Raw genomic sequence first — 26,207 nt, 5'->3', positions numbered from 1 at the left:
AACGTGGATTTATTGTGATATTCGCCTGTGCTTTGTTTACGTTGTTCGAAGTAGCGAGAGTTTTGCTTAGGAAAGGAACAAACAGAATCTGGATACTTTTACTGAAATACTGGTTTTAAAATGCCCACGATAATTAGAGGAGTTCCTGTCTAGAAAATGGAGAATAAGGGAAAGGAGGGAGCGGTGAGTAGATTGATGAAATAAGGGTGATAATATGAGTTGTTTGTGCGGTTTCTTTTTGCCACTGTGTGTGTGATTTGTCGGTCTTGTGGCTTCATCGCAGCCCGATGGACGTGCGTTGTTTGTTTGTTGTGTCACGGTCGCGGTCCTATCCACTGCTGTTCGACTCGGACTCGTCGGAGCTGTAAACATTTTACATTTTTTTGTAGGTCTTTATAAGACTAATTGAATAGAAAAAAATGATTTATTCAGTGAAAAGTGCCTAAAGATATTTTGAAATCAATCGAATATCAATTAACTAATCACGACACCATACCCTTGCCTTTTGGGGGAAAATCTTAGCAGAGTGCAGAAGCAGCAGAAGTGTGTGTTTAATCAATGCCATCATACAACAAGCCTAAAGTCAAGGCAAGGCATCATCCCCTTTCATAAAATTGATGTGAAATGTTTTTATCCAAGTTTTGGTGAATTTAATTTTGGGCTCCCAACCCTTTAGAGGGGCTTAAATGCAAGCGGAACAAATGAGAAAACAGAGCAGTGAACTTTGTAGAATGTCAACCCCCCCCCCCCCCCCCCCATCATGCCCATGTAAACGTTACTAGGTCTGATATAAATTGAATGCACATTTGTTCTTTTGATATTTTTGTGAAACAGTGCAATACACTCTCATTATTGCATACTGTACATATTTACTTACCCCCTTATTGAAATAGATTTTAAGCATCGAACCCCCGCCCCCCCCCCCCCCCCCCCCCCCGGGGGGGGGGGGGGGGGGGGGGGGGTTCACTCTCAACATGGCTAGCTATGCATCCGCATCCAGAAAAATGTTGGAAAGGGTGTCTTTTTCAGCTATATGGCGTAGTCCACGTTTTCCTTAAAAAGGGTTTTTTTTCAGCTCACTGATCGCATAAAAACTCCAAAAGGGTACCTTTTTAGGTTCACAGGTTCAACATAGTTGATGTTTTCCTAAAAAAGAGGTGTTTTTCAAGCACTGATCGCACACACTAAAACAAAAAGAGGTATCTTTTTATGTTCACAGTTTTCAATGTTTGCTTTAGAAAGGGTCATTTAAAAAAAAAGGTGCGATAGGTGCGATATGTACGCCATTAGGGTGCATTTCAGAGGTTCATGGACATAGGTAGGTGGCACTTGTGTATGAGAGTGACCCCCCTCCCCCCCCCCCCTCGGGATTGAACCACCCAGCTGGAACCATCAAGAAAATAGAAATTCATATCAAAGTTAAATACAGAGCTACATGTAAATGTAATGCCAAGCCAGTCAAGAGAAAACTTTTACTGATCTCTTTCTCTAGTTTTTTTTCCGCATTCATGAAAACCAAAGCATCAGGGAAACTTACCTTTAATTAGGGGTATATTACTTTAAGATTAGAAATTGATATTCACACCTTCAAAATTGACAATCAAATCAATTTCAAAGCTCATCTGATCAATTTCAGTGAAATCACACTACCATAGCTTCTACAGTATGTAAGAATGATAATGATTAACTTTTGATAATGTGTGTGCACTCAGACTTTATTTGCCAAGTAAGATCTTCAGTGTGAATTGGACATTTTTCTCTTATGAAAGTTAATGTAGAGCATAAAAAACTGCTTTCACTCATCCCTCACCTGTTTCTAAAAAATGTTTTACATGTTTGAAAAATGAAATTAACTTACAGGAGTTTCAGATGCAGACAATTTCCCTCCCGTCTCTTTACTTTTTGCCTTTATTCTATGCAATATCTACCGTATTGTGAAATGTATTACACACACTGTACATGTATTAAGAGATCTTTGAAGTTGAAAGTGAAAAGGTTTTTCCAAGCTTTCATGATTGCTTTTTTCGTTTTACAAACTTTAGCTACCTGTATTAACTAAATATAGACCGTTGAGAAAATTACAGGAAGGTTGAGCACTTTACTTTCCATTTTGTATATTATTATTGCAGTTGAATTGGAAAATAAAAGGGAAATGAACATGTAAATTTATGCCATTGAATTGTGTGCTAAATCAAGAAGGGAAAGTCTAGAAGCAAGGAAATCCTGAAAATTGGGGAAATCTGAATAAAAAGGGAAGGAAACCGCGATCTTGTGACGTTTTGGCCCTATCTCACTCCGGGTTAATTTTTGTTTTGTCAGGACTAGATTACGACCCAAGTCACCCAGCATGGAACATTACAACACATGACGTTATTTGATTCTCAGTTGGGCCTGCTATTGCATGCAGCGATCATGTGAATGTCATACTGAACTGTTCACAATGTAATTTGATTATAGTGTAGTGTAGAGTTTTGTGTTAAATGTTGAATTGCATCACAAACTTCGATTCTTAGAAGCAATTTTCTTTTCATTTTCATGTGGTGAAATTCCATTGTTTGAGGTTTTTGCATGGCAATTTCCTTGAAATTTATTGCTGTTTTGTAGTGTACTGTTTGTGTACACATTTACTGGTACAGTGCGTTGAGTTTGTTACAATCTACCATTGTCTTTTTGTATTTCTATTTATTTCAATTTTTTCAGTATTATAGGACTTTATTCATTCTGCGAATTGTATGTGCAGTGTTTAAAGGAGGATTCATGTAGTGGGACATGATTTTTTTAAAAGGGACCCTTTTGACTAAACTGAACTAAATTTCTGGCTGCATTTTTTATGATTAAAATGCTGCTGCTGCTATAGTACATTCATATTGTATGTTGACAAATGATACATTTTGCCAGTTGTAATTTCTTTCTGAAGTTAATTTCTTTGATGGGCAATAGTGCATAATGCAATTTTTAATGCAAGAAAATAAACACTGTAAATACTTAAATTGTATATACACCTTGGGAGGTTTGACTCAGAAGGAAGGTGGGGGGGGGGGGGGGGTGCTACAGTGTATTGTCCTGTTTGGAGGAAAAAGGTATTTTCTTTTTTATGCTCTATAATGTTTGTCCTACCTAGCAACAATTAATGTACATGTATGTAATTTGCATTCAGACTATTGAGATATATTTATTTGTAACAACTACATTGTAACAAGGCACTTCACAGAGATTTATGCGTTAAATTTGATTACATGTACATTACGAAAATGATACGTACTGTACCTTAAAATAACACCATTAAAATGACCCTATATCGATACCAAAACTTGCTTTGCATTCAATATATGGTCAAAGCTTGTACATGTAAGTACAGTACTGTCATGCACTACCATCACTCTCCATTCTTAAAATACTGGTGGGTACCAGTTAGAAATGCTGGTACCAGCACACTCTCTCAAGTTTGTTATTGACTTTCATAAGTTTATAGTACAAGTGAAAATAATTTCAATAGTTGCCTATTTCCTGAACCAAGAAATTGAGAATTTCCTTCTTGGAAAATGTACCACCCACTTTAAGTTTCCTAGTCCTAATCATCATTTAATTTTTCTTGCCCTTTCCCTTGTTGTTTGACCTCCCTCTCTGTCTTATCTTTATGTTATGCAACTAGTTCGATTATCAACACCCTTCATTTCACCATTTAATACATGTGTGTACATGTATGTATACATTGTACCTGTAACTTGTAAGTTGTATGCAGCATTTAAATATTAAAAGGAGCAGAAATTTGAAAGAGACAGACAGACAGACAGACAGAGAGCAAGAGAGAGAGAGAGAGAGAGAGAGGGAAAGAGAGGGAGAGAGAGAAAAGAGAGAGAGTGAGAGAAGTAAGAGAGAGAGAGAGAGAGAGAGAGAGAGAGAGAGAGAGAGAGAGAGAGGGGGATGGGGAAGGGGGGGGGGGGGAGAAAAGAAGGAGGGAAGAAAAGAATGAACAAGAAAGCTTTGTGACATACATGTAAGAAGTACAAGGACAGTTTTAATTGGAAAAAAAGACGCTTGTAACAAGTTCTTGAGAGTTGTACATGGAGAAGACCAAGATATGTGTGAGAGGTCATCTGATGACCATGCTTGTTGTATGACTAGGAAATGACTAATTATGGTGAAAAAATAGAAATTGGTAAGTAACAAATAAAATGCTCCAACAGCTAAAAGTCAAGTGGTACACAAGTTTAAAGTCTAAAGTTCATTGCAAACTTGTGGGATCTTGGGATCAGCCAACCTGTATCATTCATACAAAAAACAAAAAACAAAGATCACAAAAGAGATAATGCATGCAGTTATTAAAAAGATGAATTCCAGTACACATACATGTACTGAAGCATTCATGAAAAGTATGATGGTAATAAAAAGAGAAAATATATGCAAACGTCATTCAGCTGATGAAATATGATAGCCCAGCCCTTGATTTTACCTTGTACCAAGAAATCGATTGTGACGTACATGTAGCTTGTCAAGCGTGTCAATGGCTATGTTCACACACAAGAGTGACAAGACTGTTGAAGTCTTAAACTTGAAGTTTGCAAAACCTCAAATCTATATGAGTTTGAGTTTGAGTTTGAGTTTGAGTTTGAAGTTTATTATCCAAAACAAAAAGTACATTGATATAACAATGAAATGTAAATGGTTAACATTGAAAGGATGAATGGGACTAATCAACAATCCACTAAAAAGTAACGAAGAGTATTCATACAGGGCTGAAACAAAGAGTTCTCAAAGTTTTAAACTACAAAGTTAATACAAACGAGGGTTAATTAAAAGCGTTAATTTCAACTACAAGCTGACGTAACCTCAAGTTAATTGCGTTTGCACAGTACATAACATACAGTGAGGACCACCCCCAATGCTCGTAGTAAATTGCGCAGTTGTGGTTTATAACTTTGAGTTTATAACTTAAAGTTTGTATTAAACCATGAGTGCATCTGCTCGATCTACAACTACTCCAAGATAACGTTGAAATTTAAAACCATGACCTTAACTTAAAGTTATTGGCAGTTAAGTGAACCTCACTACAGGAGACCCAGTCTGAAGGCCCTATTTTCAAAGAAGCGTTCAATGAAGCATGCAGGGAGTACATGTATTCAATTATTTTCTTTTTGTTGTTTACTTGACCTCTGTAAAATATCCTGTATTTAAAAAAAATGAATATTGGTAGGTATTTTGGAGGAGGCGCTACAGTATGTACAATGTACATGTAATGTGCGATCATGGACTAGCACTGAATGAGGGAAATTATTCTTTCGATAAAGATGCCTCATGCCTTTACAAATGAAATGTGCAATTATATTCATTGATTTTGTAATAATATCATATTTAACGCCAATTTGCTAGTTTTAGATTCATACCACACCCTTTGTATATTTGATAAATTTGGCACAGTAATAAATTGATTTCTTATATTTGGACAATGAAAAAAAAAAGACACAAAATTACACTGTCTGTTTCACTTCAAAAAATCAATTCCTAATTATTTTTGTTATTTTGAAGACCAGCATAGTGCTAAAGCAAAATAAAAATATAAACTAACAAAATGCAAAATGCCAAATATTTGTTTTATGAAGTTTACAGGCCTATACGAAGTACAGTGGAGATTTAGGTATACTACTTGGATTACAGGTATAAATAATTCAAATACTTCATATCTCCCTTCCCAATATGGTATTTATACAAAATACAAAATGTAGGTGTTTAAATGCTTTCAGTTACTTGAGACTTTTGTTGAGAGTAGCCAAAATCATCCTGGTTTGATCAAGAGTAGGACTACATGTACTTGGTACATTTTTCTTGAAGGTCTGGAAAAACAGATTAAATTTGAGTGTTTGTAGGTGACATTCATTGTAGCAGCTAGCCTAGTATAGTCCTGACAAGTTTCACATTCCTAAAATTGAGGTCATGGCTGTTGTGTTGAAGGAAAAGGAGTGGTATATTTTTATTCTAAACAAAGCCTGCTAAATGTTTGTTCCCTACATGTGTACTGCATAGTGTACAACATACTTAAAGGGCAATCTAACCCTTGTAAAAGTTGATTTGTATGAAAGCAGAAAAATAACAGAAAGAGAATGGCAAAAGTTTGAAATGAATTGGACCAGCTAGTAGTTAGGAAGTTATGAATGTTTGAAATATGAGATCACTAAGTCTATGCGAATATCAAATTGGTAGTTTTTTCAGTGGATTTTGACGTAGGGTGTGGATACATGTAACTCTCCCACTTGCCGATCACAAAAATATCACTAATTTCTGTTTTTCTTGTAAGTTTCTTCTCCCTTGGGGCGCTACCATAAATCTCTGTGCATAAGAGGCACCCCTTTTTGGGGGCCAAGAAAAATACATTTTGTCAAATTTCATTGAAAATTTCATCAGCCTTTTCTCTGATATTTCTGCTTTCTTTTTGGGTAGTTGTCTATTTGGGTTGGATTTCCCTTTAATTTTTGCCAACAGAAGAGAAGTCAGTAATCAACAGGTTAAGTACCAATGATGGTTTTGCTCTTTCGTATGAAAATCGTATCAGATTTATAGCTGTTTCTCTGTGGCCATTGTTAAATAGAGGCAGAATAAACCTAAAGATAAGAAAACAAAACAATATGTGTACACGTTATTTGCTTTAATTGATAAAAGTAATATGAAAATAGAAAATACATACAACTTCCCCTTGCATGTACAGTACATGTACAGTAGATTCTTGTTTGAGGCGTGAACAATTGGAGAGGAGGGGGGGGGGGGGGGGGTCATCTACATGTACATGTAAGTAGGCCCTACCTAAGGAAATCCTTTTTTTTTGCTTTGTCATTGCTATTATTAAAGTACTTGTGTTTGAGTAGAATAAACTTAAAACTTGAAATCTGTAGCGAGTATGTCCGTACATGACAGTTTGATGTGGTCCCAATCGATATGTACTTGAAACTACATGTACATGTTTCTACAATTTAACTGATTGTATTTTCTTTTCTTTATTTGTTTTAACTTTCATGAGTGGTATAAAATACATAAATTTTATCAAGATATTTCAAGTTCTTGGTATATTGAAAATTGGGAAAATTTATATGTAGAATTCTTATGTGTAAATGTACATAGAAAATTTACATTGAAAATAATGTTTAATGGAGGTCTTCTTCTTGAACATAAGATTGTCTAGGAGTTATGAAGAGACATCATGGATTATACTTCATAGTCAGCAAGTAAGAAGCATTAATAGAGGGTTTAGCAGGTAGTTACAGCTAAATTTACAACCGGCAAAAAAAAGTGTGGCAAACATTTATTGTTATTCATTTATAACAGAAAACACCTAACAAGGAAAGTGATGTTTTTGCAAACTGTTCAAAAGTAGGTCCAGTGTTCATGAGTTCATGACTATCAAATTATTGTCTCAAATGTGACTTTCAGATGTAGTTTCACGTCATGTATCCACGCGCATACTGGGAAGCAATGGTTGGGGTCGAGTTCATGACGTAGATCAGTTTTGTAGATCAGTTTGTTTTGGAGGGAAGGATCGTACACCTTACTAAGGTGCAGGTAGTCTGAGACGGAGACCTGATTTGGTCTGGTGGTGAGATCGCTGGTCTCCATCCCTGCTCTAGCAAACTGCTTTTAATATATAGAAAATACTGCCTGTCCTGAAAACCACCTGTTGATAAAGCCCACATGAAGACTACTATTTTCACACAGCTTAGTAGGTACTGGTAGTAGATTATTTCTCATCGAATCATATATTACGGGAATCTAAATACTGATATAGTATAAATATACATGTAAGAACCACCTGCTTTAATAGTTTGGAGGTACACATATTTATACTTAAGTACAGTACTTGTACAGACTATACAGACTATTTTTCTTGTTTCATTTAGCTGTCACAGGTTAGAGGCCCACTCGAAAAGAACCTAATGATTCTCATGCATATTCATCAAATTTTATAGATGGCATCTTTTACGACCCAAATCACATTCAGAATATGAAGTTCAAAAAAAGAATCGAAAAAAAACCAGTTGAATGAAAGTTTGAATAATACTGTATGTGTCTGCTATTTTGATGCAATTACTATGGACATGTACAATGTACATGGATGAATTAGAGCTGTTAAAGGGTCAAATTATGATTTCAAAAGATTATCATAAATGTAGAGAGCATACTGTACATGTACATACATGTAATGTATACAAAGAGTAAAAAGTTTGCTGGAAACCAAGACTAGGAACTGGGTCTAAGCTCAGGTAGGGCCACATATGGGGTCAAATGGGTGTAGATTTCTTGGCAGTTGACATGCGAAATACGCAAGAAACTGAGAAAACGTAAACAAGAAGATTTCGATATATATGGGGGTTATCTATTCTTAGCTTTTCCTCGTAAATTTCATTTCTCTGTAGAGTACATATACAAATGTACTGGTACATATACTGTATGTGCATGTTTTTATCACTTGCTTGCATAAATACCCCTCCAAGGAAAGGGAGAGTTCATTCTGCTATTTTGCTTGCCTGAATGAAGGTGGGATCATATGTTTGTTTTGGATTGTGTTTGAGGAGAAAGTTTGCAGAGAATCTAAGAGAATAATGGTGAATCATTTGGTAAGTAAACCTAGCGAAGGATCATGCTCCCTTTCCCTTGTTCTTGTATTTTATGTTTACAGACTGGGATGGGTTTGAATAAATATTGATTTGGAGAAAAAGAGCTGTAAACATTGAAACAGAGATCATGAGAACATACAGAGACAAAAAAAGGAGAGAGGGATAAAGAGGAAAAAGAAGAGAGTGGAAGGGGAAATTAAAAAAAAAGAATGAAAAATAGAACAAAAAGATGGGGAAGAGGAAATAAGATCTATTCAGAGCAAGAATGGTGTTAGGCCTGTACAATATACTAGTAGGAGTTTAAGCCACAGTCCCATATACGTCCCGGACCGTCCCGGACCATCCCGGACCCCATCCGGGGTGATCCGGGATTCGGTCCATGTTGACACCGTGTTGGCACCGGGGTGGTCCTGGATGGTCCTGGATGGTCCTGGATGGTCCTGGATGGTCCTGGGCGGTCCGGGAGTCGACCCCGGATGTTTTTGACGGTCAAAAACTGCCGGGGTGGTCCGGGACGGTCCGGGACAATAGTTTGATCCGGGGTGATCCGTGTAGCCACCGTGCTGGGTCCGGGGTCATCCGTAGTGGCGCCGGGGCGGTCCGTGTTGATCCGTGGCAGTCCGGGAGTGAGTTATTGACCGCCCAGGACCATCCAGGACCATCCAGGACCATCCAGGACCACCCCGGTGCCAACACGGTGTCAACACGGACCGAATCCCGGATCACCCCGGATGGGGTCCGGGATGGTCCGGGACGGTCCGGGACGTATATGGGACTGTAGCTTTTAAAGCATCACACTTTTTTGAACAAAACATCCCGGACCATCCCGGATCACCCCAGACCATGGTCCGGGATGGTCCGGAGTGGTCCGTGCTCGTCCGTGCTGGTCCGGCTTTATATGGGACTGGGGCTTTATGCCATTCAGGCTCCTACCAGAAGATACGCTGTAGGAATGAAAATAATGAAAGGATACATGTAGATTAAAACTGCAAAGGTACATATAAAATAAAAGTATAACAATGTAGGTTTCATAATTAATTGTTATAAAACTCAAAAGTTAGCGTTGTATTAGACTGAAATTTGCACACCAGAGCTTTGAAATAGAGTACCGAAGCTGTGGCATCATAAAAATCTATTTTTGGAATTTCTTAGTTTTTTACTTCATTTCCGATAGAGCATCAAAAATAATGTCCAAAGTCAAAAACCAATTGAATATGTTAAGTATTGGCTGAGATATGACCATCTAAAATAAATAGATTTCCTATAGGAACTCAGTGTTATATTGCTCTGGCTAATAATGTTATGAACCAGAGCAATATAACACTGAGTATTTGATGACGTCACACTTCACCACTCTAAAGGCAAGTTTCTTGATGCCAAAGTGGCCATTATAAACAACTTTGGTGAAGTTTTGGGCATGCCAAATTTTCTGGTTATAATGTGAAATTTAATCAAACAGGTTAATCATGAATTGCTTATTCAGTAGTTTTTCAGTGTCATCAGGACGATAATAATGATAATAAATTAATAACAATAAATTAATAATGATAATAATAACAATGATAATGAACATGATAATTATACATGTAATTAATAATCCTGGATTAGATTTAATCAATACAATCATTAATACTTCTTATTTTGATCTTGTATAATCTGTTATAAGGGTTCATTTCCAGGAAGCCTTTTTGTGCTTTTTATGATCCTGCGATTATTGTTTATAATATGATTTGTCATTTATTTAAGTATCTGTATTTTTAGCAGAAGTTGAAGTGAACATAAAACAAAGATTTGATTTGATTCCTTAGCCTGGATAGTACCTGTAGTCTCTACTATCCAATGACTCTAAAGTTTGATCGCGTTTCCTTCCTGTTCTATGAGGGGGTGGTTTTAGGATGTAGTGGTTGGGATACAGACAGGAACCTGTACCTATCTACTACCGGTATCTGCCAAATATGGATACATACTGGTACGGTACTAGTGGTACCTGTACAAACTGAAATTTCTATTGCTGCTACATTCTGTCATTTAGAAGATGGAGAGAATATACATGTACATGTACATTCATGTAGGCCTATTGTTTTTTGTAAGAAGTGTATTACGATATATTCTGGGGGGTGTTTCACAAAGATAAGTTGGACTTAAATATTATGGAGAGCCATTCGCAGCCTTATAATGAAATACATTCAAAAGCAAAATTCACATATTTTAGACTTTTCATAAATTCCACATCAAGAACATGAAATCTCCCAAGATAATAGAAAATATGAATAATTTGAATCAACTTTTTATGCCTTTTAAAATATTTTTTACAAAATATTTTCAATGATGCTAACGACTTTCCATAATTGTTAAGTCCAACTTAGAGATACATGTAAGTTCAAATTAAAATCTTTGTGAAACACCCCCCAGGACTCGATACTTACAGGCACCCGGGACACACCCAAAATCAAAGTCTAGACCCCCAAACTTTTAACATTTTTACAAAGGGTTTACATTATGTATGCATAATGACTCAAAAAGTTCATTCTGGACACCCTTACAAAAAGAGCTAGTGAAAGTACATGTAGGCTTATGATATTTAAAAAAGAACAATTATCAATTCTTTCTTTCCATTATTCCTGTTTCACATAACTTATTTTATTTTATATTAAAGTAAGTTGTTCTTGTTGTTTCTAAGTACATAAATATATTTATTGCTTGTAAATATCCTATGTAAAATGTTCATGTATTAATATATGGACTAGAGTTAAATAATTTAATTGTATTGAATATCATCTGTTCTGAGCCAGAACAATTTACTCTTTGTTATACTGTAATAAGTTTAACATCCTTCGGGCTCCAAAAATGATACGTGTACACTATATTCATCAAAAGTTTTATAAAATATACATTTTAAAAACTTAGCTTTAATTCTGTGCACCCTTTCTGTGCATTAAAACTACTTTGTTTAACCGTTCTCTTTGTTTATTCGATGGCTTGCTTACTACAACAAATACTCAGCAATTATTTGTCAGTCCTATAAATTGAAGCGATACATGTGGATATAAGTGATAGGAAAAAAGAGCAGCATATTATTACATAATGTAAGAAGATCATCAGAGTACCTGGAAATAGAGGGCCCACTGTCATTGTTATCCGATTACTGAAAATCGTACTTTGTTATGTCGAGCCACTACTTAAAATGTACAGTATTTGCATCACTTGGGTGCCTTTAAAAGACAGGTTTAACTGTAGAGTCTACATATACTGTTTTTGAATTTACCCCTTATTTTCAAAAGTTACATCATTAGGCTATTTTCCTATAGGTTTATACATAGACCTGTTGGTGGTAGGTCTATGGTTTATATGATAAATTCCCTGGATAGTATACAAAACATACAAAATCAAGACTTCACCACCCATTGTCTGAGCGAGCATCAAACTGGACTTTGGTATTGAAGTTTCAAACTTTATTTACACTTTGGATCCTCCTGTGCTAAATTTGGTGGAGGCGCCTTTAATGTAGCCTGTTCAGACAAAACAATTATACAAAACTCAGTAGAGGTGCCGTGGTTTGTGGATACATCACTGGTCAGTCTTGGTAAAGTTTAATACAAGCACTGTACATGTACACAGAAAGATGTATATGGGACTATGCGACATGTGCGTTATATCTATCGGGTCCAAATAGATATAATATTTTACCAAATATATCAATTAGAAGGCGGTTTCTCAGCAAAATTTGTATCATTTCGTATTTTTATAGTCAAAACATATTCTTTCACATGATTGGTAATAAATTTTCAATTTTTGAGAGGGGGGTGTTTCCAAAACTGGTTTTTACCTTTAATAGATTTTTTTTTGAAGCGATGCTCAAACATATGTTTTGCTTAACGACGTTTCTTGATAAGAACTTCAGACTATTAAAAAGGCAATTACTTATGGTATAGCTAATTATTGTATAGCATTACAATGAATCCAGTTAGTCTGAATGCAGGTTTATTTTGATGGTATCTTATCTGAGAGCAATCACAGATTTAATTTGACTTCTGTTTGGTATGACATTTGTCAGTCCGATGAACTTTGGAGTAAACCTCTGTTATCTTTACAGCTCCAGGTTGTGAATGTCCCGCTGAAAACAAAGAGCTTGTTTTGAAATTTGAAATGGGGTTTGACAGTAGTCAGCCATGTATTGCAACCGATCATACCGATGGAAATAGATTTTATATTTTCACTTTGAGAAATGAATGTTTGGAGTAACCTTATGTTGTCTTATATAGTGCCAGGCTGCCAGCCAGAGTTTGTGAATGCCCAAATACAGAGCTTGTCTTGAAGTTTGAAATGGCAGAATTAGGAGAGATCATACATTAGCCGATATTGAAAGTGATGGGACTGGCTTTAATTATTTGTGTGTAGATCTGACAGTACTGTACTGTAACCGAAGAGAACAGATTTCATTGTTTGTGCTTTGATTTGTTTCGACCGATTGAGAAATGTCAACTCATTTCTCTTTCAATAGTTGCTCGTTGTCTCTCAGTTGTTGAAATTTCACAATTGAGTGCATTTTTGCGGTAATACTTCTGCACACAATTGACATACAGCTGTAATACTTGTTTGCAGGTGTTGTGTACATACTCATGAGGTGCAATATGAAGGTATGCTGTGAATTGTGATTTTTATTTCTTTGAAAGCAAACAAAAACCCTGGATTGTTACAAATACACTTATATTTGACAGGCGTTACACTGTAGTGCTTGCTCAATACATCAAGTTGAAGTTTAAAGTACACAATATGAGACCTTGCACTTTGACATAGATGATCGATAAGAGGTACAAATAAAAATTGTGTAATACAGTATATGATTGCTAAATTTATAAAGTGCAAATTGATTTTTATTGTTCCAGTTAATAGTTCCAGAACTTACTGTTAATATTCTTTCTCTTTGTTTTCTTTGGGCACAATACAAATATTTTGTTCTACTATTGTATTCTTGAAATTGAAATTGAAATTATTCATGTACATGTACTTTATAAATGTGTGAACAAGTGTAGTTTGATAAAATGTTGGATAGTTATTGTATTTTTCTTTTTCTTCATTTACTTCTTCTTTTATTCCTCTCCTTCTTTTTTCTTCTTACTCTTCTTATTTATTCTCCTTGACCTCCTTCTTTTTCATCTGTCATCTCCTCCTCCTCTTCTTCTGTTTCTTCTTTTTATTTATCCTTTTTTTTCCTCTTCTCCTTTTTTCTCTTTTTCTTCTTTATCTTCACCTTTTTTTCTTCTTTTGAAATATCTTCACCTTCAACTTCTTCATTTCATTAACTTCTTCTTCTCATATCTTTTCTTCCTTCTCCTTCTCATTTCCTGTTGTTCATGTCATCCACTTTCCTCTGCTCTCTCTTCTTCTTGCTCGTCATCATCCATCTTTCAGGAGGGATCTCCGGAGAGTGCCTTCCGTCTTTGGGGAGAGGAGCGAGACGATGACATCATCTACTCAGTCTACCTCAAAAAAGTCAGCTACAAAAAGTCTGCTGCAGATGCCTCCACTATTCAAAATGACGTTAGTATTCAGGAATCCCATTATATTTCTGTTGAGAGCCAGAAGGTCATGAACTCTCTTCTTTTTTAAAGTAGACTTTTTGTGCCCTTCTGGTTTTCAACAAAATAACAGCAGACCATATGGAAATTGTTTTATGCCTCAGTCACACCTATTGCTTGAAACCAAGATTTGAATTCTTGATATAAAAAAATTAATTCTTGATATCAAGAAATTGAATTCTTGATATCTAGAATTGCCATTGCTTTACAACAGAAAATCATTTCTTGATATCAAGAAATAGGAATAAATGTAATAAAACGGCTTGACATAAATACGCAGCAATACGCAAGCAGAATATGCAGAGGTGTGACTGAGGCATAAGAGCAAGAAGGGCATACAACCAAACCATGTAAAGACACAGTCAACACCCTTCTGTCTAGGACATGAATACTGCAACTCATTTTTGTTAGACCTGGGCCCCGTCTTACAAAGCGTTTGTATTTTGTATTTATTAACATTTATTTCCTTCTCAACAGCACAATATAAAACACAATGTATATATACATGATATATGTAACAATTATTTCAACATAGAGTATACAGTAATTAATTCAGACACGGAAGGAGGCGAAAACCGGGAAAGCGTAGCTTGAGTTGGGAACGCCCATAATAAATTAACACAGTTACCTAATATATGTAGCTTATTTGCGATTGATATCAATCTCAATTATGTACATAAGAGATAGGAGACTGCAAACTTGCGATTGATTAGAGGACTTGCGATTGATTTGGATCAATCGTATCTCTTTGTAAGACGGGGGCCCAGACTAGACTACACCATACCACTCATTCCACACTCCATTTTATTTCATTCCTCATGGGCCCCATATGGCCATGCTGAACTTGCCCCTCGACAGATGATACATTTAGTTTCACCCTTTGTCATGGATAAAGAATTTTGTACTCTCGTTGGAGTTATTCCAGTTCCTGCGGTGACACAAACTGCATATAAACTTTTGTTTAACAGCCAAAACTTCTTTATAGATCCCCCTTCTCTCCTCAAAAAGAACAAAAAATAGATTTAAAAGAAAAGAAAAATCATTACCACGTTGCTTTGTACATGATGAAATGCAGATGTTGCCCAAGCTTTATTTTTATAGAATGTATACTTGGCACTGATCTGCACTGTTCATAATTTGGCTGTGCTTTCGAGTTGTATTGAAAAAAGCCAGGAGATCTTTTGGAGAAAAAAGAACAGTTTACCCCCCCCCCCCCCCCCTCTCCCATATGAAAATAGAGGGAAGGAAAATGTGGGTAAATATGGAAGATTTATACAATGATCTAATACAGTATGTTGAAATCTGGGCCCTGTCTGATATACAGTTGTGATTAGTTCTGGTTGACTACAAGTTCTCCAATCAATCCCAAACTTACAAACTCTTACATTCATCTCACAGAGTTGCGATCATCATCAAGTTGCGATCGATTTGAATTGATTCCAACTCTTTACTTATATTAAAAGACAGGGCCCAGGTTATGCAAAAAGGTACGGATTGTGAGATACATGCTGCATACTACACACTCACTCGTTCTCGTAGTTGCATTATTCGTCATGGTCAATTGCTGTTTCTTTTCATCAATTCTTTGAAATCCTTTCTACAACTTGCCAATTTAAAGGCAACATTCTTATTCATTGTGTTCTGTTTTTTTCTTTCTTCCTTCCTTGACTGCCCAAATGGGAAACCCGTAACCCTCCAATTTTAAACCTGAAAAACACCTCTCCTAAAATAATATTTGACCCCCTTTATTAAAACCCCTTGGAATATCTCTTACAATTGCCCCCCCCCCCCCTCCAATTAATCCATTAAACGACCATACAACCGATATCACATGTTGGAATTAATCTCATCGACTAATGAATGATTATATTGATTTAAACAAAATATTGGTACTACTTAACTTTAATGTGCATAATGCAATATACATGTATGTCTTAATTGACTTGCAATTTTGTGAAATTTTGATTTGCTTGTGTTCACATTATAACGATAATTGAATGGTTGATAATGACTTTAAATTTTGCATGTCAAATTCCATTTTAACAATATTTTTGCATCCAATGGTGACTAAAATAAACGTCAAATCTCTTTTAATATCATCAATGATGATCAATTTCATCTTTTCCATACTCTCTTGAGAAAAATGAACCTTACTTTTTATTTTGAAACTATGTTTTTCCTGTCAAACTGATTTTTCACTGCAATTGTGATCCATGATTTGTCATGATATTTTGTCTCCGTGTCGATCACTTCTGTCACATTTTGCTGTGACTGTGATTAAATAATATCTTGTATGTCATCAAATCATATCAAATTTAAAACCTCCAAAACACTGATCTTCACACTGTTTTTAAATCTAAATGTCATCCTTTCTACCACATGAAAATTTGTTTTACTCATTCATACCTTGTGGAATGCATTCATGACTTTAAAAAATGCATTCACACCGTAAAATTCATTCATACCGTGCAATATATACTCATACCATGTAAAATGCATTCATACCTTGTAAAATACATTCATACCCTGTAAATGCATTCATCCCTTGTAAAATGCATTCATCCCTTGTTAAATGCATTTGTACCTTGAAACATGCATTCATACTTTGTAAAATCCATTTACATCATCTCAATTTAACATTCATCATATCCAACTACCATACTGCTTTGAAAATCCCACCTTCAAACCCCCCTTAAAAAAAAATCCCCTTCCTCTTCCAAACCCACCAACCCATAATCACCACCATCAACCCTCCCCTCCCATTGCCTTTGTGTGTCAACCACCGGCTGTCACCCTTCACACCACAACCACCACCACCACCACAGTGCTGTCCGGATAGTAGTATTCGGTTCTTATCGTACCTGCAGTGGGAGACTCTCAGGATACGCGCCATCAAGGCGGCGTCGGTGCAACGCCTTGTGGAGTACCTGCCCATGGCCGTAGAAGACATGGATTCGGTCTACCTTAATGTATTCTTCTCAACGTACCAGACGTTTACAACGCTCAGAGAGGCACTTGGGATGCTTCTCAAAAGGTAACAGTCAAAATATAAAACTTTTATAATTTAATGCTGTGGCATTTAGGTAGCTTTCATGTTTAGTCTTAAAGCTCCACTGTACTACTTGTAGCTACTTGTTCCCTCTGTATAGAAAACAATGCCTAATCGGTGACCATTGGTCCCCCATGATCCTCTTTTTCTTATGTTAACTGAGAGCTGATTTGATGAGATAACCACCTGTCAGTGACCTTGAAGGGTGGTCTAATCCCTTCTGTAAACTAGTACAGATGGGCTTTAATGCCCTTCTGTTTCACCTTTTTTTGCTTTCATTTTTAAATGTTGTATGTTTCTATATGAAAGCCAAATCGTTATTTAATTGATTTTGAAGGGTTGGATGTATAATTCATTTACATATTTAGTTTTGAAGGTCTATCTTTCATATTGTTAAACAAAGTGAATCTTATTTTTCTTTGGGAAAGGAATTATTTTTCTCTAACATTAAGATAATGCTTTGAAGAGGTCTGTTATAATTAATTGGATAATTACAAGACAATACAGATTAATTAAATTATCTGCTTCATTGATGATGTTCTAGATTGTTGCTGTAACCTCACAGAAGTGATTAGAATCACGATGCTATCTTTGAGGGAAAACCTAGCCCTCTCACGTCACTTGAAAAATGAGAATAAGCAGATTAGACATGATTAGCTAGACATGATTCAGGTTTTCATGCACAAATGTGACACATACATGTACATGTACTTAAACATCTGTGTGACAAATGCGATGAGACTCTGAAACCCCACTCCCTCTTGCCCAAGAACTTGTACCCCTCCTTAGAGATATCTCAAAACATGACAGTGATCTGTTAAGAAAAAGTGATTTGGGGAGAGATAATTCTCGTATAATCCTTGCTTGCTATTGTGTGATCTCCTTGAGTCACGTCTGTGAATATACACGCAGACAGACAGTACAAACACGATCCTGCCTCTAGACCAAACTTGAGATCTCTGCTGTTTGGGAGCTGATTTCATTACTCATAGTTTCCCCCATCTTTCCTGTCAGTTTAAAGGGTAAAAAATGAAATGATTGAAGAATATTTCCCCCATTACAGATGAACTTAGTAAAAGTTGGTAGATAACAGATAGAAATTCAAGAGAGTACAGAAATACAGAAATAGACCATGTAGCTTCTACAGTGTATGGATCTGTAACATGTATTTTCACAAAAGAAGTTTTATTGGGGCTATCATAAATAGACTAAGTACCGGTAGGCTAAATTTAGCAAGCACACCTAACCTAATCCAAAGTTCTTTAATACCAGAAACTTTCAAGTACAGAGTCTAAGATATATTCACAGATTCTGTGACTACGAAATGTATAGATTACGACATGGAACATCTTGAATTGTGAAAGTTTATACATGTAGTTATGAAAAGAAGCGTCATTAAAAGCCTGCACAAATTTTAGGTCTCAAAAGTAACAACAGAAGTTTAATGAGGGGTCACATATACAGATGTGTTAAATATACATTTTTGCGGTAGACAGAATTTACTTGTGCCAAAAGGCTGTGATATAAGAAACTTTTGAGTTCATGAATCCTTCACAAATTCTGTGTATGGTTGACATTTGCAAAAGGTTTATGCTGCTATTATTAAAAAGCAAATGAATTACAACATAGAACTTCTTAAATGGTAAAAGTTTGTAGTTATTAAAAGAGGTGTCATGAAAAGTTGCACTATTTTTCAGGTTCTAAACTAAAACTTTACATTTCATTTTGACCAACAAACATTTTTGAAAATTAAAAGTTTTGTCACAAGATAAGTTCCAAAATGTATGTCTAGATAAAATATGATAATGGTGACAATGTTTTATGGTATCAGAAAACTGCCATATATTTAGGCCTTTGCTCTTTTATACCAAGTTATATATACAAACAACGGCGAAATGCCAGACGTCTGAGTTATCACAAGGTAGAAACATTCAACTATACATGTATGTTATGACGCATTTACCCATGTATACATTAGCTAGGACAGCCATTGTAATTGAAGCTTCATTGAAAATAGATCAGAGCAAAAGTTTCTTGGCAGCTGTTATTGTAGGGGGGAGTTCACATGAAAGTGAAGCAGAAATTGCTCTCTCTGCATACAAAAATTTATCTAAATGTGTATAGAGAGAAGTTGATTTTTTCAAATAATTCAAAGTTCTGTTGTAAACACACTTTTCGAAAGGGCTTTCCATTTAATTATTGAATTATCATGTGTAGAAAGTGACTAACACATGTAAACTGACTTTTCAGCAATGCAGAAATTCCTTGGCAACTGTTTTATTGGTCATTCACACACGCCCTCAAATTCCATTATTCCTCGGCAGAAACTATTAACTTTCAAACTTTCATACCTTTGTTCACATTTATCCCTAAAATGTTAAAGGTTTAGATTAATAATCCCTATACTTTTGTCTCATAGGTTGATTCGAAATGTTTGCAACCATTGACAGCTGAATCCTGGCATTTGCTAACATGTGTAAACTCTTTCATGAGCTGTATATGGCTTTTTTGTCTTCTTCTCTCGTTGGTTTATGGCGTCATCGATTGATGGTTTCCACAATCTTTTCAGGAAGGCCAAAGGGAAGGACATTGATGATAGTTTTAATGGCAGAGTAACACTGTCTCTTTCCGCTTTCCTGTCATTTCAGGGATGCTCCAGATAAAACCACTTTTTGTACTTAATTAAAACATTGCCATAAAACAAAAACAAAGGGTGGGGTGGGGGCTTAGATTGTTCATCTTTTTATGACATATGGATCCTTTGTTTAAATACATTTTCATTTTTGTTGGTTACAATAACATTGACATTCACTATCATTTTTTTTATTTATTATAGTTTGATTATTTGGAAATGGTTTCTCGAAATTTTGCTCAGAATTAAAGATTTACCTTCAGGTGTCTACATGTGTATTAAATGAAATGCAGTTCAAGATCACGCTGAAAACTTGTAACACAGAATAACCTTTCTATCCCTCGCCCCTACAGATACATAGAAGTCCAAGAGACAGCGACAGAATCCGAAAAGGACAGACAACTTAAGTAAGTGTTCCCAAATGTTCTCCTCTGTAACTCATAAAAGCAGTAGACAAGGACAACTTATGAGATAATGGTTTAATACATTCTACCATTGGTTTCCCTGTATATGAAACTGTTTTGTTGTGACCTTCAATACTCCCAGAAAGTAAACAGAACTGATTTCGATGATTCACTTTTGGAGGTGTCGTAATTGAATGGTTCAAAGACGTGACTTGAGATGCAGAGGTCATGGGCCAATCAAGGCACTATATAGTCTACATGTATGTCCTTATAAGGTAAAACACATTTAATCCACATTGCTTCACTCCACCCAGGTGTATCATTTGGTACCCAATGGAATGCAAATGCCAATGGGTTGGGACAGCATTATGTGTTATTTTTAACTGGCACTGTTCTCTAGAGCACTTCCTGGTAGTGGAGAATGTGCACATACATGTAGTGTGCACAGACAAAACAACCAAGTTATCTGTAAAATGTGTCTCGTGTAGAGAGTGACAAACATCCAGATATTTTGTCTATTATTATAACACAGAAACAGATTTTGTGTTTTGCTTCGCAAACGACAAAACTTTTCATCTTTACAAAATGTTTTACAGGAATATCAGATCAGTGGTGATGATGTGGCTGGAAGAAAGCCATGATGACTTTCGGGAAGCACCTGACTACACATGCCTTCACATGATAGAGGAGTTTGCCCGGGACGTGTCGCATGATGTCGAACTCGAGTTGCGAACGGCGCTCCTGATGACATCGTTTGAGAACGAGGATTCACCAAAGAGTAAGTCTGGTAATTCTTCTTGAGTTTGTAAAATGCACTAGAGGGAAGGGGGAGGAGGAGGGAAGAGGAAGGAGGGGCGGAGGGAAGGGGGAGGAGATAGAGGACAGGATGAGGAATGGGAGAAGAGTTATCTGGAGATGGAGGAGGAGGAAGAAGAAGGGATTGAATAGGCCGTTATATAAATAAAACTTGAATTGATTGGCACATTACACCATTACATGAACATGCAAAGTGCATGCACAAACATGATGACAAAAGTTCAAGTGTGTGATTGAACTTCTATTGTTTGATTTTACTTCGTGCTGTATTTAGAACGACCAAATTTAATGATTGAATATGAAGTAGTTAATTCAGATAAGGATACTAGCATGGAATTGATCATGTTCTTGACAGTTATTCATATTCAATAGGTTCAAAGCTCGGAAGGGTGTTTCCATATTTATAGAAGAAAGGACAAATGAACATTTTATAGTTATTGACTATACAAATAATCGAGACAATGTGACATTGAAGAAGAGAATATACATTTTTATTTACTTGTTTTTATGTAATATACTATATTCAGAACAACAACAACGCTGTTAATGTCTTGAAATGGCTCGTTAAATTATTAGCTGACCTTCAACATGTTATCTCAAGGGAGACGTCTCCATTATGTTCAATTTAAACTGCACGCTTTAGTGATTTGTTTGTGCTATTTTGGGTAGGTAGTTAACCCACAATGTTCATGGACAAGGATGGGTATTAAAAAATCTTGAGACATGATTCTCCAGTCGTGCAAAGTACAAAGGAAATATGACTCACCTTGCAGCTCATAAATTTAATTCAGCTTTTGAGAGGTATGATAGAGAATACCCCCTCCCCCAAGAAAATAAATAACAATAAAGAAATAAAAAGTAGCAAAGAAATAGAACAAACTGTTCTATTCTTCTTCTGTTGAAGTACAGACCACCATGTTGTCAGTGTATCATCATACTTTTGAAGTTGTGCAAATATATGTACAGTGCTGTGGAAGATCTAATCTATGTGCGGTTAAAAAGAACAGACGCAATCCTAGCGCAACTGTATTTTCTGCACCTCAGTCTTATAAAGCTGGCTACTGAGGTACAGGCGATTACACTTGCAGGGAGAACGTTCCACAGTCTGATGGTGTCAGGAACAAAGGTTTTCTGATAAGTTATGATAAACACAACCAACAAACATAAAATGAGCAAAAATTAAACAACAACAAAACAAAAACAAAGAAACAATTAATATATATGAATGGAGAGAGAATATTTCATTGAATCGTTGCAATCATTGGAATATACTCAGTTGTGTTTTACTACATCATTCTCTAAGTCTTGAAATACTACTGTGAAAATACAAGCCAACTTTTCACAGAAAATGCAGTGAATTCCACTCATAACAAATACTACATTGTGCAGTGGCATGCAGCCATATTGTGCACATGAACAAAGGACCTTCTGTATTGTGATACACATTAATATCATAACCATATGGCTTAATGGGGATTAAGTAGTCATCATTTTCTCTCGTAATGACTAAGCCAGGATTATTGTTACTGCAGGTAAACAAATTTATGATGGGAATCTGATAGTAGAGCTTGGTTCAGTTATTCCTCAAGTTGTTTGACTTTGGTAATAAATATTTGAGAATCCGTTTTTTACAAAAAGAAGAGAAAGAGAGAGAAGAAAAAAAGAAAGAAAGAATCTAATGTAAAATAAAATGTCTTTAACTCATTCATATAACAGTAGCTGTAGTTGACTGGTCATGTTTATATGACCAAACAAACAACACAAAGATTGTTAATTTCCAAATCATCTAGTTTGATAAATGTTATACAACTTTCTAAATCTATTAATGTTTAGAGTCCTTTAAGCTAGTTGGTAAATGATCAGAAAGTTCTTTTGAATGCAAAAGTGTTTTTCTCATTTTCACTACCGGTAATGACCTAATGATGTGCATGTATTTCATCAGATCAATTACTCTAAAACCCTATAGTCTACATGTACATGTAGCTGGGCAAGTGTATGGGAAAAGATGTAACATCTCATCAACAAGTGATCATAATTTCTGCATGTTTTTAAGAAGCATACTGTAAATGCAAAGATATTTTTCCCAGACTTTATTTTTCCCAGAGTTTACTTTTCAAACTCAAATCTAGATCAAACTAGGCACCAGCAACATCGTTGAGTGATGTCTGAACATGTAGAAATGATTGCATCACCAATCTGTTTTTGTGTTTCTCAACAGGGCAAAAAAGTATTTCTGAAAAACTTGATAACCATCATGATAATGAATCTTCACTAGAATGAAAGTTTTTTTAAGCTTTTTGATATTATCCGTAGGGTTTCTGTAAAGCGTTTAATAGAGACAGTATTCTGATTTACATGTAAGTGCTATATAAATCCAGATTATTATTATTATAATATCTATGTTAGGTAATATGATAGTTATATAGTTAAATACCTTTTGATGATGTGGAAAATCAAAGTTTATAAATGTATTTTTATTGAGTCACCCTGTATCATTATGAGAAGCTATCTGTATGTTCAGTGATTAAAACAAAATCAATACTCCCTTTTTTTTCTCCAGAAGTTTCAGAAGAAAAGTAAACAGTTGTGTGGAACACATTGTATTAAAAAAAAATGAGATAGAGACCTGGAAAATGAGAGGATCACAAGGAAATGACATTGATTCTATAAAAAAAAAAAACACCCAAATATCAGATTGTTTGCTTTGTAATTGCAGAGCAGATGCTTTGCTATTGTGCTCCTTAGATCATCAGATATATATATATATATATATATATATATATATCATAAAGCCTTTGAACAAAAGACTGTTGGGAACCTCTTTAAAATTCTTGATTTTGTAACATTAACACAATAAGAGATCTTGTTACATTGCATTTCCTTATCTTTATATTTAAAACTATACAACTTGTGATGACAGAAACCCAGATCTTTTAGGCTCCGTTTATTTCTTAGCTTGATACAAACTCCAGATCTATCTATGATTGAGATGCACGTAATGTTGTCAATTTAATAATTTTTAAAGATTTCTCATATCCACAATGACGTATTGCACAATGACCTCTCGCTATTATTAGCATGACGTGGAACTATTCATTACAAATATACTGGTCCATTTAAGCTCCCTTGATACGTAAAAATCCCACAATAAAGCCCAAAAGATAATTATGCTTTTAATGTTGTTTGTGGGTAATCTCCACAAATGTGAGATTTTTGCCGACAATTCCAGGAAGTGACGTCAAACCCATGTGAGCCAGCCGCTAATCCCCTAATGCAGTAGTATGAATCATGTGATCCCTTTGTTTTTTGTTTTTTTGCTTTTAATTGTGTTTGTCCATTCAGTTTACAAAGTGAAAGAATATTTGATTTAGGGCATATCTTGTTGCAAATAGTATAGGGAGTCCATGATGAGATACAGGCTTTGCTTTCGGTGTTATCTGTATGTTGCTAGCACTGTCATTCCTCTACTGGTAATCAATAATGCCATTTCTCTCTGAGAATATATCTGATTTTAAATAAACCATTGAATAATGCAGTTTGATAATAAATCATATTGAACGTACACTGTATACTGCTAGTTGTGAAACAATGAAGAAACCCCATGCATGGTATTTTGTCTACTTTAGACTTATTGATATTAATTTCTGTCATCATAACAATATATACAAAGGTAAAGGATAGAATATCATATTAAACAGATAATGATATCAAAATTATAATAATAATAATAATAATAATAATAGTGTAAACTTATAGAGCGCACACACCGTCCAGGGACGCTCATGGCGCTAGCTCAGCAACAGTTCTCTTTGATACAAGTAAAGTAAATAACTTTGCAATATTTTTTGCGATATTTTATTATAACCCATTTCAATCCTCAGCTCTGCCTGGTGAAATAATAACATTCAAAATCAAAATAAAATATGAAAGTATAAACCATACTATAAATGGACAATGGTGTATCTGTAAAAGCCAATAAGGCTTTACAATTGAATGCACCAGGCGCACAAGTAATTTTAACTTTTAAGAAAAAAATATTGGAGAAAGAAGGGTATTGACTCTAAATAATCACCCCTTGTCTGGCTCTGAATGGATGATTTCATTTTATTAACCCTTTGGCTATGGGAGCCGGGTGGTTACTGTGATAACTCTATGGGAATGAGTGAATTCAGTAGTTAACGGGTTAAGAACTTCAAGAACACATAACTGATCTGGATTGGGGAATCTCTTACAGCTTTTTAGTGTGCAGCAACAAAAAGACAGAGTATTTCTGTATATGTCATCATCCATTGTTTATGTAAGCTTGCTCTTGAAAGGATTAAGTGAGAGGAATTCAAGAGGGATTTGAGAGAATATGAGAAGAAAAGGAGTTATTGTGTATTACCACTTAATACCAGGAAGATAGTTGTGGCACTAGACAATCTATTTCCTTTATGACGGGACATTATAATGTATACAAATGAATACAGCTACATCTAGCTTGTTTGTATCACACTGATTTTGCTTAACCCCGTACTTTGCTTAGCCCCGTACTATCCTTAAACCCGGACTATTTTTTTGGCTTTTCACATGCTGTTTTTAGTCCCGTACTAGCGCCTTTCCGGAATAAGAAAACTCCCGCTGTTCTCACTGCATTTCGTTAACCCTGGATATCATGTATGTTATGATTGGACATACTTCGCATCTGGCCAGCTGCGATACGCTCCAATGCGTAGTACCGGACTATTTGTCGTTTCTGTTCTCATTCATTTGCTTAGCACCGCAATTGCGGGGTTAGCAGGAGTTAGCACCACAATTGCAGAGTTAGCCCTGCTATTTTGCAGGGTTAGTTAACCCCGTACTATAGGTGGGGTTAGCCAACTTTAGCCCACTTTGGTAAAAACCAGTCTGAACAGAAAGTGGAATAGGCTTAACCCCGTACTATAGGTGGGGCTAAGACCCCCCCCTTAACCCCACCTATAGTACGGGGTGAAGCAAAATATTGCCAGTGTGAAAACAGTATAAAAGTCCATGTTTTGTACTCATGAAATCATCATTACCATCATCTTTATCACCATCTTTATCACCATCTTTATCACCATTATCATTACCATCACCACCATCATCATCATTATGAAATTTAAAGAA

The 26,207-nt window shown here is 35.6% G+C and overlaps 1 protein-coding gene across 3 annotated transcripts in view; it reads left to right on the top strand.

Annotated features, from left to right (window-relative positions):
• The window catches only part of LOC579224 (ral guanine nucleotide dissociation stimulator), a 47,305-nt gene continuing 21,098 nt past the window's right edge, over positions 1–26,207 (top strand). The window contains exons 1-5 of one of the 3 annotated variants that reach the window (XM_011665274.2): positions 1–183; positions 14,013–14,141; positions 17,047–17,213; positions 20,214–20,267; positions 20,861–21,042. In XM_011665274.2, the coding sequence (XP_011663576.2) occupies positions 157–183; positions 14,013–14,141; positions 17,047–17,213; positions 20,214–20,267; positions 20,861–21,042 (559 nt within the window). In that variant the 5' untranslated portion in view covers positions 1–156. Of the gene's footprint in view, positions 184–8,181; positions 8,601–14,012; positions 14,142–17,004; positions 17,214–20,213; positions 20,268–20,860; positions 21,043–26,207 lie in introns of those variants that run through there. The other 2 variants (XM_011665272.2, XM_011665273.2) reach the window with 2 other exon arrangements.

The sequence above is a fragment of the Strongylocentrotus purpuratus genome, unplaced genomic scaffold, assembly GCF_000002235.5.
Source record: "Strongylocentrotus purpuratus isolate Spur 01 unplaced genomic scaffold, Spur_5.0 spur5_scaffold_4, whole genome shotgun sequence".
In the NCBI taxonomy this organism is placed as follows: Eukaryota; Metazoa; Echinodermata; class Echinoidea; order Camarodonta; family Strongylocentrotidae; genus Strongylocentrotus; species Strongylocentrotus purpuratus.
This window is presented reverse-complemented; position numbering and strand designations above follow the sequence as displayed.